Source organism: Onychomys torridus, chromosome 12 (assembly GCF_903995425.1).
Source record: "Onychomys torridus chromosome 12, mOncTor1.1, whole genome shotgun sequence".
In the NCBI taxonomy this organism is placed as follows: Eukaryota; Metazoa; Chordata; class Mammalia; order Rodentia; family Cricetidae; genus Onychomys; species Onychomys torridus.
Genome location: NC_050454.1, coordinates 13,969,710 through 13,986,780, shown reverse-complemented (window position 1 = coordinate 13,986,780; position 17,071 = coordinate 13,969,710). Strand labels below are relative to the sequence as shown.

Below are 17,071 nucleotides of genomic sequence, written 5' to 3'. Positions count from 1 at the left end.
GCATTATTTTCTTGGGAATGTAATCTACAGAATATTTCTTTTACTAAAACTTCAAACCTTGATACTTGCACATGAAAAATCATAAAAAATATCTAAGTATACCTGTACAAAGAAACTGACACCAATATGCATACTTCCATAGAGAAGTAAATGCTTCAACAGTTGTGTGTTTTGGTAAAAGTTTTGAAAGTATGCATACTTTAAAAGTAATTAGGCTTTTAAATAGTGGAGTCTTAAGACTATCAGATTTTTATTACTGTTTTCTTAAAAAAAAAAAAAAAAAAAAAGAACACATGTCAATATAATGCAAACTGAAAATCAAGGGTATATGGCATATCATTTGTTAAGGTGGTTTCTTTTTATTTCCCTATAGGACAAACTACTTATTTAAGCCATCATCTCTTGACATTGAAACTTTAAGTTCACTGTTGCCTGTGAAGTGTCCTCAGATTCCCTGCTGAAGTGCAACACTATGCTGAAAACTTAGAAACAGTATGAGGAATTTCACACAATTACTACTCTCCTAAGAATGTACAATGTTATCAGTTAGGAAACAATTGTGCGAAAGTCTTTTCTCCTTTTATCTTGGTGTGGGTGAATAGCAAGGTTCTGATCTAAAACAAGTAATGCATCGCTTCTCTAACGGTGACAACACGTAAGGCAGTTCAAGGAATGCGGGCTAACCAAACGAAATGCAGTTATTGGATTATCTTGCTATTCTTATCAGCTTGCTATGAACGCATTGCTCTTAAATCTGTATAGCACTCCATTTTACACAGAGTAACCCCACTCTCGATTAATCTGTTCTAAAGTGCCAGTATTATTTACACATCTTTTTTTTTTTTTTAGCCAAAAGTCTGGCCAGTTGTGGCATCTGGTGAAGATGTCATCCCAGCTCTATTATCATTTACATTCACCAAGGGGAATTCTGAAAACTCAGCACTTGTCCCTGGTCCCCGAAGGTTCACCTGTCCATTGGCAGTGCTAAATTGAGTCGCTATCCCAGCTCTGGATCCATGATAAGGAGCGCGGAAAGGCTGTTCAAAGGAGCTCATTTGGTAAGCCTGGTGGACAGGCTGGGCCTCAGCTTTCTTCTGAGAAGTCACTTGATCCAAAAAGTCTGCTGTTGATGTGGCAGAGGCATGGTTTGTCTCGTCACCTGAAAAGGGAAACGGGTGCTGTGAGTCACCGACTATCAGTCCAAAGTGAGACTTATCTGGAGTTGTTCTTAGTGGAGAATTCATTCCTGATCGAAAGCTATTGATGGGCATGGCTGCATAGACTTGCTTGTCTATGGAGGAGAATGCTGGCGGATTTGGAAGGGTCTGGTTATCAGTCACAAAGTTAAGGCTCGGGCTATTCAAATAGGCATCGTTTTGGCTAGTTCTGTCCAAAGCCTGCTGCAGAAACTTGGAGTACTCCTGCAACATGTTAGCTTTATCTGACGAAGATGCTTGGGAGCTTGACCCAACACTCTCTGACTGGGTGACTTCAGGTACGTCAGAAGAATTAATTGATATGCTAGACGTCACTTCCGTATCTGCAACACTGAAGGAAATCTCATGCTGTCCATTAGCTTTGTGGGAATAATGGTCCAGCAGAGTCTGTAGGACCTCATCTGGAATGACATTTTTGTCATGATTGCTCTTCATCTCCACGTTCAGTGCCTGGGAATCCAATATGGACGCTGTGGTGCTTTCATCAATGACGCTGGCCACAGCCGCTTGTGTCACAGAAGGCTGAGAAGCTATGGTACCCACATTCAGCGCATACTCCCTGCTGTTGTTACTTGCAGCTTGAAGATAGCGCTTCTTCTTCAGAAACTGCATGGCATCGTCATAATTAGTGCTGCTGTGCACAGGCTTGCTGGGCCCCTCCTGCAAGTTGTCCACCTGATCGATGTCGGCACTGCCTTCGGAGTCCAGTAAAGCCTGCTTATCCACAAGTTCAAACGCATACTTTGAGACTTTGCTGTCTTCGTAGGTGGATAGGGGTGAAATGGTTTGATTTTGCTCCAGGGGCTGTTTCAGACTTCTCTTACTATTGATTTTTTTGAGAACCAACTTGGGTGGGTGGATTTCTCCAGAAGCGTCTTCTAAGTGAGACCCTCCGACTGACGGGTGCGGCATTTCAACTGCGTACTCCGCGACCATGTACTCATCCTTCACTTTAGCGCTCGAAGGGTAGAGAGGCGGGTAGTCACTCCTGTCCTTCTTCAGGTCCGGCTTGTCCAATGCACCCGCTTTGTCCAGTCCCGACGACTTCTTCTCAGTTTTCTGCCGCTTCTTTTTTGGCAGTGAATTATCTTTTGGTGACGTAGAGAAGCCAGAATCCTCCTCTGACGTCAGAAGGCCACCTTTGATGGCACATCTGTTGAGTTTTTTGTCATGGTTTTCATGGCACATACGTTTATGTTTCAATACACGATCTGTTCTGGAAAAATACTGTTGAAATCAGAGGTTGGAAGTAGTTTTTTTTTTGTTGTTTTTATGATTGTTTTTGTCAACAAGGAAGAGAAGAAAAGAAACAAGACAATTAATAACAATATAAACAGTCCCAAACCAATTCACTGATCAAGTTTCTATTATAAATCTCACCAAAGCGCTTACCACCTCACACGGCTCTAGGACTAACTAACTAACTAACTAGCCTGACCGTAGTTACTTCCCACTGCAGCCGGGGGAGACTCCGACTGGCTCACTTACCTGTAAGCAGTATTCACACTGGTAAGGCTTTTCTCCACTGTGAGTTCTCTTGTGCCTTTCCATGTGATATTTCTGTATGAATCTCATACCACATTCATCACAGCGAAATGGTTTTTCACCTAATAAATGATTTAAAAAATTCAAAACAAAACACTGTAAAATCATGGACTGCTTTGCCTAAAGAATCTCGTAACATAAACAGCTTCTGACAGGCACAATAATCGGCTCCTTTTACATGACAAAAGATGCCTTCCACATACTAAAGGCTGAAAGCAGGCATGTTAATAGAACGTCACCCATGCAATCTGACATACTCCTGGGTACAGATTTTGTTCAATGATTGTACCACACCCGGAGATTTCATTTACTCACTCACTCGTTCGTTCGTTCATGTGCCATACACCACACCCTGGACACATACGGTGGTCAAAAGACAACTATGGAGCTAACTCTCTCCTTTCAGCACGGTGGTCTCGGGATTTGAACTTTCAGGCTCAGCCAGTCTGGTCAGCCAGCGCCAGCATGGCTGAGCTACCTTGTCAGCCCGGGTGTAGTTATTTTAGTCTCAGTATCTTCCCTTTCCAAGTTTCAAACAACCCCTCTACCTGGAGACAGACACGTGTGTGTTGCTGAAGGTGTGGAAGTGAGAGGACAGTTTGAGGGACCCGCTTGCTCCTCCACCACGAGGGTCCTACGGGTTGAACTCAAGTCCTAAGAGTTGTTCCTTTCAAAGCACTTGTGAGTAAAATGAAATCTGGATCCTAGGAAATGGCTCTTAAAAACAGTCCACCAACACAATCAGTACTGGGACAAAATTTCCCAGTAAGTGTCGGGGTTGGGAAGCCATTGGTGGCGTGTTTGCTGCACAGCAGACACACGGTCCTGAGTGTCGGGCCGAGAACTGCAAAAACAGAACAAAGTAAGGTTTCTCTGCTTCTCTTTCTTGGCTCACACCTGAGTTTCGGGTGTCTATGGAAAGAATTAAACCGAGTGCTGTCAAGTGGACACACAACTGTCCTCACCACCTTTCTTTAGTCCCTAAGGACTTCTTAGCTAGAGGGAAACATTAATGTGAGTTCCAATAGCTTGTCCTGATACATACACGAGGATGTCTGAGTGAACAACGGAGTACCAGAGACATCCACAATACTTTCCAGGAAACTAATGTTCCCCATCACACATTCAACAGAATGTTACTGAATCTGTTAAAAATGTCCTCTTTCCCTCCACCCCCATGTATGTGTGTACAAGGTGTATCTTTCACTATGCTAATGAAATCATTTGTTTGTAGTCTTTTTTCAGTTGACTTTTGTGTTTTCTCTTGAGATAATGTTGCTCACTATGTAGCCCACGTACCCTGCAGAACAAGATTTTCACCTGTATCTTTCTGATTTACCTGCCTGGCATAGCTACTGTTCCTACATGTTACATAAAAAAGTAGTAACGCTGATGATGTCTTGTTCCTGGTTTGGGCACTTGGGTGTCTTTGCTGAATGGAAGTAGAGATAAAATGACTGACACATATTCTCTATGAAAAAATTAAAAAGCTGAATGAAAATCCTTTTGGAGAAACCTCTTTACTGCTTTCTCCTCAGAGGGCTTGAGACTGTTGGAAAAGGAAGTCAATCTATATAGATTACTTCAATGATTTTGAGACTGACATGGAAAGTGGTAAGTTTGTGGTTTTTGAAGCTCATTCAGGAAAGCACAGCACATGAGGATTGGCCATCGCGGGATGTCCCGCAGGCACAGCCCCACTGCCCAAGGGCTCTGGCTTTCTTAGTCCTGACTGTGGGGTTCCACTCTGGTCACATGACACTGCAGGCCATCAGCAGCCTACGGGTAAGGATGTGGTTTGAGTGTGTCCCACAAAGGCTCCTGGTCTAACAGCACTGGGAGGCAGGCAGGGTGGAGCCCAGTGTGGTGTTTACATCAACAAGGATGACACCCCCAAAAGGAACTAATATGTTTGTAGCTCCTATAGTTACTTCTTTCAAGAGAACTAAATGGTTCTTCTGGCCGCCTGTTTCGCCTTCTGATGACTCACCTCTGCCATGATGCCACCTGGCATGATGGGATGTGGTTAGGGTGGGCTATCGTCTTGACCTTGAGCCTCTCAATGGCACACAGACAGAAGCTGCTTGCTCTATAAGTGCCCACTAGCCTGTGCTACTCCATTTCAGCATTCTACACAACATCCACAGTAGTTATGGGGGGATTACACGGGTGGGTACTGCACGGACCGAGAGCCTTCTGCCTTTCTCATTCTGTGTTCTTTGCTTTGGCAAGAGGGAAGCGCATCTGCGGTCCTGGCTTTAATTATATAAACTCAACTCTAATCTCCAGACCCTCACCTTCAATCCGTATATTCAACATATCTCTTTCTTTCTTTTTCATTTTAGACTGATTCTATGTGTATGAGTACTTGCTTGCATGTACATATGTTTACCACATGTGAGTCTGGTGCTGGAGGAGGCCATAAGTAGGTGTCAGATCACCCTGGAACTGGAGTTACAGGTAGTTGGGAGCCACCATGTGGATGCTAGAAATTGAACATGGGTCCTCTGCAAGAACAGCCAGTGCTTTTTAACCACTGAGCATCTCTCCACACCTGACATTTCTAATACTTGAGCATCTCAAATACATCCCATCTCACATTAAACTTAAGATCTTCCACCACAGCCAGATTACAATGGTGCTACTTCATTTAGCTATGTGAACCAGAGGCTTGGACAATTTTACTCTGTCACTCTGTATTCGCCCAATTAACACATCCTCCTGATTCCTCTTCGTTATCACCCAAGTGCAAGACACTCCTGGCCTAGAAAGTGATGTAAAGCCTTCTAACTAGTTGTGTTAGTCACCTTTCCCTTGCTGCAACGAATCCCTGGAATAAATAACGCAAAAGAAAGAAGGTTCGTTGGCCCACATGTGCACAGGTCCCATGGCCGGCTCCACTGTTTGTGTATGTGCTGAGGTAGAAAGCTGAAGGCAGTGGTGGCAGCCATCAGAGTGTTTGGCGTGCCCTGTGTACCCATCCGTTTGATCATCAACTAGCCACATCTACTAGAGAGCCTGAATGGAAGGAAGGACTGCCTCCATCAACCCGAGGCCAGGTCTGTGAGTGACTGTCTTGACTACAATCGATGTGGGAGGCCAGTCTACTGTAGGTGGCAACATTCCCGGCCCCAGCCGCCCCCGGGTCTGGATAGTGTAAGAAAGCGAGCTGAGCATGGACTGGCTGAGTGAGAGGGTAAGCAGCATTCCTCTATGGATTCTGTTTCAGTTTCTATCCTGAATCCCCTAAAGGATGGATTGTGATCTGGAAGTGTCAACCAAAAAACCACCCTTTCCTCCTCTCAGTTGCTTCTGGCCAGAGCATTTTATCACTGACAGAAAAACAAACCAGAACACCACAGACACCCGACAAGTGGAATTCAATCCTAGAACCCAGAGTGAAATCAGAGAACTGACTGCGCGTCTTATCCTCTGACCTCCACGTATGTGCCATGCACGTGTAGGCCCAAACTCATGTACACATTGCACACCACACACACCCAATATCCCCATGATGAATTAAGTACTTTTAAATATAAGGAACTGGTCAAACAGAACTGCTCACCTCATAGTGGCCAAGAAGCAGAGAAAACAGGAAAGAACAGGAGAAGTTGTAGCCTTCCAAGGTACTACCCACCCCCCCATGATCCCTTTCCCTCAACTAGGCCTTACTTTAATTTTTACAAGACATTTGGTTCTTAAACCCTAACACCCGGGTGCTGCCAGGACACAGCTCCTCTTCTGACCCCACAGCACTGCAAGAGCCTGTGGACAGAAGTAAAGCTGACCAGGTAAGAGCCTAGCACTGCTCTCTGTTTGTTCTGTGGTATTGTTTTCCAGACAGGGTTTCCCTGGGTAGTCCTGGCTGTCCTAGAACTCATTCTGTAGACCAGGCTGTCCTTGAACTCATTCTGTAGACCAGGCTGTCCTAGAACTCATTCTGTAGACCAGGCTGTCCTAGAACTCATTCTGTAGACCAGGCTGTCCTAGAACTCATTCTGTAGACCAGGCTGTCCTGGAACTCACTCTGTAGACCAGGCTGTCCTGGAACTCACTCTGTAGCCCAGGCTGGCCTGGAACTCACTCTGTAGCCCAGGCTGGCCTGGAACTCACTCTGTAGCCCAGGCTGGCCTGGAACTCACTCTGTAGCCCAGGCTGGCCCAGAACTCACTTGACTTCTCAAGCTCTAACCTTTCTTCAGTTCCAAAAGCTTCCACATGTATTTTCCAACACACCACAAAACTCCTCCAAATTAGTTCTTTAATGAATAGAAAATATTCAATAATAAAAAAATGATCTATTATTAACTATATTGCAAGTAAAACTTTTAAACAATAAACTCTATAAAAAACCTAAGTCCAATATATTTGTGACCTAGGCACAGTGGCACAAGCTGATAATCCCAGCACTTGGGAAGTAGAAGCAGGTTCAAGGGTACCTTTAGCCTCACAGTGAGTTCGAGACCAGTCTGAACTATAAGAGATCCTTGTCTGACTCACCCCACAAAAGGAAGAAGGGGGAAAAATCACAACTCTGACAAAGTTCACTTGGTCTGAGTAATACAGTCTTGACAAGCGAAGTACATACTGTACAAGTTTATTTTAAGACAGTCTCACTCTGTAACCTAGGCTGGCTCAACCTCCAACAATCCACCTGCTTCAGTGGCAAGTGCTGGAATCACAGGGAAGAAGCACCACGCTTGGTGTAACTGGTTTGTAAAAAGTCTTAAAAGGAGTAAACATTAAGCCGGGCAGTGGTGGCGCACGCCTTTAATCCCAGCACTCGGGAGGCAGAGCCAGGCGGATCTCTGTGAGTTCGAGGCCATCTTGGTCTACAGAGCTAGTTCTAGGAGAGCCAAGGCTACACAAAGAAACCATGTCTCGGAAAACAGCAACAAAAAACCATTGCCAATGTTTTCCTAATAATAATAATATATATATATAAAACAGGCTAGAGCCAGGCATAGTACGACATACCTACAGCATTCAGGAGGCTGAGGTTACAGAACTAAGTTCAAAGACAGTATAGGCTACAGAGAAAGATCTGGTCTATAAGTAAATGAATACAGTCACAAAGCTGTGAAAAGGTCACCTTATAAAGCCCATATGTGTGGTCTAGTCCTAGACCCTGAGAACAAAATAGCTAATAAGAATTTTTCAGCTTCTGAAGATTAGAGTCTAGACTTTTCCTTTATGAACCTAACATCACTAAAAAAATAATTACCTTAGTAAGAGAAAAAGCCCAAGAAAATCTATCCATAATTTCAAATAACCAAGAATTGGTCTAGGTCAATGGTTCTCAACTTTCCTAATGCTGTGACCCTTTAATACAGTTCCTCAATGCTGTGGTGACCCCTAGCCATAAAATTATTTTGTTGCTACTTCAGAACTGTAATTTTGCTACTGTTATGAATTGTAGTGCAAATATCTGACCTGCAGGAAACCTGGTATATGGACCCTGTGGGGGTCATGATCCACAGGTTGAGAACCAATGGTCCAGGCACTAATTACAAAACAGGAAAACCCACTGTCCTTACTCAGATGCTGAGCAACACATGAATGACATACTGTTTCTCTCTGTTTTGTCTGCCCGCCCCTCTCCCCCAAGATAGAGCCTTGCTATCCCATGCAGTCTGGCCTCAAACTCTCAGCATCTGGAGTGCTGGGATTATAACTGTGTACCAACAAACCAAGCTTTCCACTTCATTTTTCTGTCAGCCAAGCTATACACTAAGTATTACACTGGTATAGGTCCCTCAGCCTACTAACACAAACTAACATCCCAATAGCAGCTAGCAGATCTAACGTAAGGCATATTATTAATTTATGGTAAATGCCATCTAAACGTGCCATTACTAAAAACTAGTAAAATGCCTGGTTTTGTTCTAATCACTATGTGCTTAACCCAAAAAAAAAAAGATTACACAATTCCAAAACACACACACACAAAAAAAGATTTTAAAATGCTTAAGTAAAAACTGTTCTGACTTGTAGCACTTAAAAACAGCCTGTTTCTGAACTATGCAGCCACCTCTTGACTGGAGGTGCTCTACAGGACAGATCAACAATGAAGACAGTCCTGGGGACACAAGAGTCGGCTGACACTCCCCCGCAAAACACACACACACACACACACACACACACACACACACACACACACAGACTTCCTAACAGGAAATAACTCCCTATGCCCAGACTGTTTTTCCTTCTCTTCACGTCAGACTGTATACAGGCACCTCAGTCTTCTTGCTATTTCTCCATATCCCTTTATATATATATATAAAGGGATAAAGAGCCATCCTCAAAAGCGAACATTCATCACTAAATGTTCTTCCTATCAGGGCCTTAATTAGGGCTCTTAGACTTTCTGCTGACTCCCTGGCCCCTAATGTCTAATTATTTTGTTATAAAATAACAAAACAAAACTTGCTTGTCCATATTAACTGCACTTTTCTCTCTCTCTCTCTCTCTCTCTCTCTCTCTCTCTCTCTCTCTCTCTCTCACACACACACACACACACACACACACACACACACACACGTTTATGTCAGAGAAGTAGGAAACACCATCAACAGTAAAGCTGGAGAAGGGTGGGAGACAGAGGGAGGGAGGATGGCTAATGGAAACAGCAGGGCAAGATAACTGGGGTCTGAAGCAATTTATTGCCAATTCTACTAGCGAGGATTTTGACCAAGAAAAGATACTGTCTGAGGGAATGAATGTGTTGATTCCTCTGACCTGATAATGTTGGCATAATGTATGCTTTTCTACTATGATGTTCCTTACACACCTCTCGATCACAGGGCTTTGTTTTGGGATAGTCTGGCTACTCTGCAGTATGTTAAGTTATTTGCATTTAGGAGACTTTCTCAGCTACTCTGGGTTAAACATTTGCTTGCTATTTGACCATTTGATCTCTGTTATTTTTGCTTCTCTCTATTGCTTTAGGGCAACTCAGGCATAGTCTCAGCACCTCTAACCCAGAATTTTGAAATCTGAAATGCTCCAAAATCCAAAACAGAATTTCTGAGTGCAAAAACGAAACAAGTAAATTCCACACTTACCTCCCATTGTATGTTACAATAGAGTGCTGGCATATTAAAAGTTTTTATCACATCCATTTATCTGGAATTTCTGATCCTCCAGTCTATCTCCCTAGTGCTGAGATTACAAACATACACAGCCACACTCTCTTTATATGGTATTAGAGATCAAACCCACTGTCTTCTGCTAGGCAAATCCTCTGTCAACTAAGCTGCATCACCAGCTCATTTTCTTTTCAGTAGAGATAATAAAGTCATCAGATATTATATGGCATCTTCACAGTGTTGAAAATCAATGTAGAATTCTGTACCCCAGGAATTGCCTACCCAAAGTGTGGGTAGAGTAAAAATGTATTCAGATGAACAGGAACTAAGTATGTTTGTTATCAGTGGTCCCACACTGTATGAAACCATAAGCATTTCCTTAGATGGAAGAAAAATGATCCCATATGAAAACAAGGAAATGAGGCTAGCAACATGTTCAGCAGTAAAAGTTCTCGCAGAGCAGCCTTAATGTCCCGAGCGCCATCCCTAGAACCTGTGTAGAAGAGCCAGGTGTGGTGCATGCGTCTGTAATCCCAGCACTTGTACAGTGAAGCAGGGGATGGGCCCGATTTCATGGGCCAGCTTAGCCTGGAGTATACAGCCCAGTGGCAGAAACGAGAAAGACCCTGACTCTACATGGTGCCAAGAGAAACAAATCCTTGAGGTTTCCTCTGGCCTCCACATGCACACTGTGGTGTATGTGTGCACCTTATACACATACATCATACACACAGTAATAGATTTAAAAAAAAACATGGAAAGGCAGAAGAGTGGCAGAGATATTAAATATGTGTCTAAGGATAAGCAAGGAGCTCTTCAGAATGACAGCGTCCTCTAGGTTTAAATTATTTTTAGTGTTGAAGTGTAGCTGTTGCAAAAGAAGAGTCAAGGAAATGGAACTAATATTCTAAGTCCCTTGTGCTGCTACCAGGGAAGTGGTGGTAATTTGTATTGGCATGAAATAGTTTATTTTCACATAGCCACCACAAAAATAATAAAATGAAGCTGGGAGGTAGTGGCACATGCCTTTAATCCCAGCACTCAGGAGGCAGAGGCAAGTGGATCTTTGTGATTTCTAGGACAGCCAGAACTACACAGCCTGTCTCAAAGAACAAACAAACAAAACAACAACAACAAAAGAAAAAAAGAAAAAATAGCAAAACAAGGTACAGTCAGTATAATCAAATAGGACAGAAAAAAAATTTAAGAGATACAGTTTGAGTGTCCTTTACCCTAAATGCTTGGGACCCAAAGTATTTAAAATTGAAATGGTTTAGGTTTTGTAATACTTGCTTTTACATAAAATAGCTTAGGGTTGGACCCAAGTAAAACATGAAATTCATTGCTATTACACATGGAGCCATGAAATCGGGCCCATCCCCTGCTTCACTGTACAAGTGCTGGGATTACAGACGCATGCACCACACCTGGCCCTTCTACACAGGTTCTAGGGATGGCGCTCGGGACATTAAGGCTGCTCTGCGAGAACTTTTACTGCTGAACATGTTGCTAGCCTCATTTCCTTGTTTTCATATGGGATCATTTTTCTTCCATCTAAGGAAATGCTTATGGTTTCATACAGTGTGGGACCACTGATAACAAACATACTTAGTTCCTGTTCATCTGAATACATTTTTACTCTACCCACACTTTGGGTAGGCAATTCCTGGGGTACAGAATTCTACATTGATTTTCAACACTGTGAAGATGCCATATAATATCTGATGACTTTATTATCTCTACTGAAAAGAAAATGAGCTGGTGATGCAGCTTAGTTGACAGAGGATTTGCCTAGCAGAAGACAGTGGGTTTGATCTCTAATACCATATAAAGAGAGTGTGGCTGTGTATGTTTGTAATCTCAGCACTAGGGAGATAGACTGGAGGATCAGAAATTCCAGATAAACGGATGTTTACAGCCATAGGTTAATGCTGCTCTCAGCCCTGGTCAGAGACACTCCTGTTGGTGGTGACAAGACTTAATGTGACCACTCCTGGACTGGTCTAAGTGCTGAGAGTGAGGACTACTGAGTCCTTACCCTAAATAGGACATCTATATCACCCCTCCAAAGCCCAGCCCACTGTAAGAACCTGAAGATACAGGCATCAAGTGCTATGAGTGGCCTTCCTGACACAATATGCCTGTTGTATCTAGCCATTTATTCACAGCAAGGGTGGCTACTGCTCTAGACTTCCTACCACGCTCTGAGGGCCTCTAGGCTCTTAACCGTTACGTGTGGGAGGAGTCCATTCCCCAGTGTGTAATCACTGCTAAGTTGTCCTTGCTCAAGTAACTAACCCTCCACCAGTGCTCATCTGTTTTTCCCTTCTCCATGCTATTTTCCTCTCAATGTCTTCCAATTTGCTAATCTCTTTTATGGCCTCTACTCTTCCATTAAGCTTGTATGTTATATCACTTATACTGTTCAATTCTAGAACTTCCATGTTCCTTATTCATGGGTTGCAATTCTCTGGTAAAATTTATTTTTCATCTATTTTCTAAAATACATTAGTGACACCTTACATTTTTTAAAGTCTCCTTCTGATAACCCTACAAAGAACAGATCTATTTCCAGGCTGTTTTATCCTCCTATAATCTATAGGCTGCTATATAATCTCTGAGAAACATGGGCCAGGTATGAGGCACAGACTTGTCATCCCAAGGCAGGAGGACCACAAATCCAATGCTATTCTTGGATATATAGCAAATCGGAGACCACCTGGGGAGACGCCCGCCACGTAGTGGTTGAGAAGTGAGCCTAGGCTCAGGTATTTGAACACTTGATCCCTAGTTGATGATGATGTTTGGGGAGCTTATGAAACCTTTAGGAGTTATGGCCTTGCTGGAGAAGTACATCACTGGGGTGGGGTTTATAGCAACCTACCTAATGCTGCGATCCTTTAATACAGTTCCTCATGTTGTGGTGATCCCCAACCATAAAATTATTTTGTTGCTATTTCAGAACTGTAATTTTGCTATTGCATATCAGTAATTTAAATATCTGATATGCAGGATGTCTGGCATGTGACCACCCCCACCATGGAGGTTGTAACCCACAGGTTGAGAACCACTGGCCTAGGCACTTAAGTATGAAAAAACAAAACAGGAAAACCCATTGCCTTTACTCAGATGCTGAGCAACACATGAAAATGGCTATCGTAACATTCTCTCTCTCTCTCTCTCTCTCTCTCTCTCTCTCTCTCTCTCTCTGTGTGTGTGTGTGTGTGTATGTGTGTGTGTGTGTGTGTGTGTCTTAAAAGATAGAGCCTTGCTATCCCATGCAGTCTGACCTCAAACTCTCAGCATCTGGAGTGCTGGGATTACAACTGTGTACCACTAAACCAAGCTTTCCACTTCATTTTTCTGTCAGCCAAGCTATACAGTAAGTATATACACTGGTATAGGCCCCTCAGCCTATTAACACTAAATAACTTCACAGCTATAATTTTGCTACTGTTATGAATCGTAACGTAAATATCTGATGTTCAGGATATCCGGTAAGCCAACTCCAAAGGGGTCCTGACAGCCTCCAGGTTGAGAACCTCTGGTTTGCAGCCTCCAGCCCCCTGCACTTCACTTTCTGCTTCACCACCGGCTGCCTGCTGCCATGCCTCCATTGCTCTGTGGACTCCCCCCTCAGGAACCACAAGCAAAAATAAACTGTCTTCCATGAAGTGCTTTTGGTCATGGTGTTTCATCACAGTGACAGAAAATAACTAATGCACTTCCCCTCAAAAACAAAATGAAAAGACCACACAGCCCCGAGTGCTGAACCACCTCCTGCAGCACCTACTGAAGAGGAGTCTTTCATCTTCAAAGCACACGAAAGACAGCAGGCCGCTTAAATCTAGACACACCACCACAAGTCCAAGACTGTGGCTTACAAAGAGCTTCCTCCCTTCCTATCTCTATCCTCATTTTATACGTTCAGACATCCAAAGCTCACCATGGTTCACAAACTATCACAGAGCTGTGTCGGTGTTTACCTAATCTAGGTTTGTTATTCGTGTACACACACACACACACACACACACACACACACACACACCCCTACACAGTGCAGTCACTTCTCTCCTTCAACTGTAGGCCAGGTATCAGCAAGTTCTTTGACACACTCAGCCATCTACTAGACCCTCACTTGTTTTTATTCTCATTCTTGAGTTGGTCTCCTCTGTATCCTGCTCCCTGCCTTCCTCTTTGCCACTCTATACTGGCGGCGGTGGCGCACGACTTTAATCCCAGTACTCAGGAGACAGAGGCAAGTGGATTTCTATGCCTGGTGTGGGTGGAGATGGGGACAGAGAGAGAGAGAGAGAGAGAGAGAGAGACTGAGAGAGAGAGAGAGAGAGAGAGAGAGAGACTGAGAGAGAGAGAGAGATTTTTAGTTTTTACCTTATTGTTCTCTTGATTGTATATAAGATGGAATCCTGCACTGTGGCTCTGGCTAAAATATGACATGCAGGCTATGCTGACCTCAAACTCCTAAATGCTAAGATTTCAGAAATGTGCCACCATGGCTGGTCAATTTAAATTCTTTGTAATGCTTCAGTTGGATTTAAAAAAAAAAAAAAGTTTAGCCAGATTTCTAGAAAAATATATGCTATGTAAACGTAAGTTTGTATCACACACTATATATAAAATAACAAAATGAGCTCTTATATGAACAGCACAGTGAAAGATGGGAGTGCTCTCCAGTTGCTGCTGGTGCTGGTGTCCACTGCATACTGTCTCCTGCCCGGTATACAGGGCCGGGCATCTGGCATGGCTCTAGCCTACTGACTCGAAAGCCTACGCTGGTGCTTTTGCCAGGTCAAGACAAAGGCTAGCACGGGCCTGGCACTGGGCTGGCTGACTGGCTGCTAGAGGTCCTGAGACATTCTGCCAAGTGCTCAGGGGCTTGCAGCACCAAAGCCATGCCTGTGAGGTGGACTACCCAAAGAAGAGGCAGCCCATCTGTCACCAGCCAGGGCAGAGACCAGGAGGTGAGTCACAGCCTCTCTCTGGAGTCGAGCACTTTGCAGAAGCTGTTGTTGGCTGCAGAGCCCAAGCAGTGTTGGCATTAGTCTTGAATGGCCACAAGCGAGTCACTGGAGAAGACAGGTACCATACTTCCCATACTTCGAGGCTAGTACACTAGGCGGTGACCCTACAAACGTCTCAGCACACAGTCATGGGTGGTGGGGTGACTAAACCATTAGAGTTAGTCACCAAAATTATTGGTTTTTAAACTAAATAATAAAACTTGGGCTCCAAACTTTTTCTTACATGTTCAAATTGTAATAAAAAGAAAAACAAAACCTAATCTGTCAGTTTTAGACTTACATTTCTACATATTTCAGAAAATATTAATGTAAACTCATTATCCTATTTTTATATCATAGTAAAAAATATAAAGTTAATGGTAAACAATATTAATTATATATAAAAATATATAAAACAATACATTATCCAGGAAAAGACTGAGTGAAGTCTTTTCCATCAATCTATAGCAGAAAAGGCACTAAATACATAAATGATAATCTCAAAACTGGACAGTAAGAAAATAATCCAATTTTCTTTAGTGAGTCAGAAAATCAAACATGTCACTCTCACTATGTCAATGCAGGTAAAAACACAAAGGATGTTCAACCTTTGGGTCCTTAAGAAAATGCAATTGGCTGCTCTTACACAGAGCCTGAGTTTAGTTCTCAGAACCTAACCCACACAGTGGCTCACAACTATCTGTAACTCTAATCTCAAGGAATCCAATGCTCTGTTCTGGCCTCCATTAGAACCAGGTGTGCACATGAGCCAGACATACTTGCAAGCAAAACACCCATACACATAAAATCAAACAAAATTTATTTTTAATTAAAATTAAAATACCACACTAATACAAAGTATATACTCGCTAGAATGGCCTAGATACATATGACATTGCCAAGAATGCAGACCAAGTGGGACATGGTGGTACACACCTGTGATCTTAGCGCTCAGCAAGATGAGGAGCCTGAAGCCAGCTTGGGCCTCTCTCAAAACCAAATAAGCAAAGCAGAACTAACTGAAAATTCATCAGTTACTATAAAAATGCAAAATGGCACAATAATTTTAGAATAGGTTACTGGTTTCTTATAAAACTGAATGTCCATTTGCTATACAGACCAGTTATTCATCACTACAAGATCTTTTTCAAAAATCAAACACCTGTTCACCAAAAAGCTATATGCAAATTTTCTAAATATTTATTTTATTTAATTCGCATGAATGTTTGCCTACATGTTTACCTTTGTACGTTGTACCCATGAAGTCAGAAGAGGGTATCAGATCTCCTGAAACTGGAATTAGAGATGGTTTTAAGTCATCAAATGGGTGCTGGGAATTGGATCCTCGTCCCTCTGCAAGAGTAACAAGTGCTCCTAATCACTGAGCCATCTCTCTGGCCCCTGTCTGCAATTTTCACAGTTGGAAACAACTCTAAATATGCCTCAACAAGTGCTTGTGTCGATAAAATAGAAAGCAACAAAAAGGAAGAGACTACTGATTTATCAAAACCACAAAAGACTCTCAAGTTTACTATGCCGAGAGGAATCAGGCCTAGGGCTGCACACCACACGTTTTCATCTAAATAATATTCTGGTAGAGGCAAAGCCATAGAGACAGAAAACGTACCAGCATCAAGCATGACAGGAGAATTTGCCAGAACGTCTTCATCAACATACAACGTATTTATACAAAGATGTACAAAGACAGACAACTGGCACTAAAAGTGGTAATACTGTTTGCTATGTGTATCTTGTTAAGTCTGAGCTTAACATACATCCTCCCCTAAAATTAAAATAGCTCTCTATTGGCGGGATGGTGGTGGTGCACACCTTTCATGCCAGCACATGGGAGGCAGAGGCAGGCAGATCTCTGAGTTCAAAGCCAGCCTGGTCTACAGAGCAAGTTCCAGAACAGCCAGGGCTATACAAGAGACCTTGTCTCAAGAACCCAATTAAATAAATAATAAATAAAAAAGCCATTTATAATATAACAATAAATAAATAAGCTACTTCTATCCATATCTATACAAATTACCGAAAAGCCTCAGATGATTTGTAAAATACAATAAATCTTCCCAAACTCTTCCTCATCATTCCTGCTGATCCACTCACTACTTGTTAGATGTCAACCATCCTTTGCCCTCCACAGAACCTGTGACCTGGTGATTCCGTCTCGTTCCACCACTCTGATTTTGCAAACT

The 17,071-nt window shown here is 42.9% G+C and overlaps 1 protein-coding gene across 4 annotated transcripts in view; it reads right to left on the bottom strand.

The window, feature by feature from the left end:
* Window positions 1–336: 336 nt before the first annotated feature.
* Window positions 337–17,071, bottom strand: part of Znf148 (zinc finger protein 148) — a 117,492-nt gene continuing 100,757 nt past the window's right edge. For all 4 annotated transcript variants that reach the window (XM_036203982.1, XM_036203979.1, XM_036203981.1 and 1 more), the window contains 2 exons: window positions 2,706–2,824; window positions 337–2,444 (listed from right to left, as the gene is read on the bottom strand). In XM_036203982.1, the coding sequence (XP_036059875.1) occupies window positions 846–2,444; window positions 2,706–2,824 (1,718 nt within the window). In that variant the 3' untranslated portion in view covers window positions 337–845. The remainder of the gene's footprint in view (window positions 2,445–2,705; window positions 2,825–17,071) is intronic.